Here is a 1,475-nt window from a genome sequence, read left to right as displayed (position 1 = left end):
CTGTATGTGTCTGTGTAGAGGTGATGTCGGGGGCCCAAAGGAGGGCAGGTCGGCAGGTGACGTTCGTATCCCGAAGGAAAAGGGTCTACCAAACAGCCGCGATGGTAGGTGTGTTACGAACGACGGGTCGTCTTCGTCGTTTGGCTATCGATGCTTGTCGCCGCGGGGGACGAGAGAGAGAGAGAGAGAGAGAGAGAGAGAGAGAGAGAGACTGAAAGGTGCAAAAGGATGGTTTGCACTCAGTGGCCACGACGAATTGACCCTCGGGAAATGACGTTGGTGGACTGTCCGGGGGGTGTGGTCGTTGATCGACTACTGAAACGGGTCCCAGATAGCACGGCTCAACGAGGGACGAAAGAGGAAAAAAAATAAAAATGCTGTGCAGTGCTGGTGTTTCTTGCGTTGTGCGTCCGTGTTCTCGTGTGTCGTGACGACGGTCCGATCTCTAGCGAGTGGGAGATCTGGGACGGTCGTGTTGTTAGGAAGAGATGGCCGATGTTCCTGGGGCCGAGCATGGAGACGGAAGAGGGCGAGAGAAAAGTCAGGACTGTACGTAGGGTGAAAGGAGGGGGGATGGGGGTCGATGGAGGGGATGCCCCAGGAAACAGGCACAGGAACAAGGACCAGGACGTAGGACGTTGAGGGTGTGTCGAGCATGCCGCTACGGCATGCATTCTGGATCTGGTGATGAAGTCAGTGGGTGTGGGTGCAGGCCTGCCCGGCCGGCTGCCACCTACCAAGCACTCAAGCAAAACTGTACCGGTAGGCCGAGACGGTGGGCTGGCGTTTCCCGAGAGTGACTTGTCTCGCCGCACGGCCTGCACCCACGTCGAGGTACCTCAGCAGCGTCGTCAGCGCCCTCGACACGAAACAACCGTCGACAACCGCCGAAAATTCTTCCCGCCGGCACGCAGGGACGCAGGCACTACAGGCAGACAGACCTAGGTACCGCTGGTACTGTTGGTACCGTACTGAGGCAGAGAGGCAGAGGAGAGAGGCAGAGGTGGAGCCGCGTCTGGCGTCACTCCATGCCAGCCATTGGCCGACCTCCTGAGCGAGCGCCGCGCACCCAATCCACAGGCCCTCTTCTGTGCTGTCGGGTGGACACTGTGCTGTCGAGTGGACACCATCGACAGTACTAGGTCCCTGGCATGCGCTGTGCTATTTTTTGCCCGTCGGGGTGGGGTCGGGCGTCCCGGGACGGCCGCTGGCGTCACTGCTCACTGGGGCACCCTCGAGCCTGGGCCGTTCCTCGGAGCCTGGGCAAGCCTGGATCGGAATACGAGGCCCACGGCAAAGGCAGTGCTTTCAGTAGTTTATGCGAGGACGCGGGCTTACCGGGGTCCGTTCTTTGGGGGTCGGTTTCTTTGATGAGCAACCCCAGACGTTTCGTCGGTCATGTCCATCTGTGCTCTTTGATGCAACAGAACCCCAGAGCCCCCAATTGGGTTCGCTGAACCGGGATGGCCAAGGAC

At 59.7% G+C, this 1,475-nt stretch overlaps 1 protein-coding gene across 1 annotated transcript in view; it reads right to left on the bottom strand.

The window, feature by feature from the left end:
• The window catches only part of VDBG_06279 (DUF221 family protein), a gene marked incomplete at both ends in the record, with an annotated part of 4,705 nt that extends 3,299 nt beyond the window's left edge, over positions 1-1,406 (bottom strand). Inside the window, 3 exons of the mRNA XM_003003790.1 lie at positions 433-547; positions 761-1,156; positions 1,339-1,406. Of these exons, the coding sequence (XP_003003836.1) occupies positions 433-547; positions 761-1,156; positions 1,339-1,406 (579 nt within the window). The remainder of the gene's footprint in view (positions 1-432; positions 548-760; positions 1,157-1,338) is intronic.
• Between the last annotated feature and the right edge of the window lie 69 nt (positions 1,407-1,475).

The sequence above is a fragment of the Verticillium alfalfae genome, genomic scaffold, assembly GCF_000150825.1.
Source record: "Verticillium alfalfae VaMs.102 supercont1.7 genomic scaffold, whole genome shotgun sequence".
Taxonomy (NCBI): Eukaryota; Fungi; Ascomycota; class Sordariomycetes; order Glomerellales; family Plectosphaerellaceae; genus Verticillium; species Verticillium alfalfae.
This window is presented reverse-complemented; position numbering and strand designations above follow the sequence as displayed.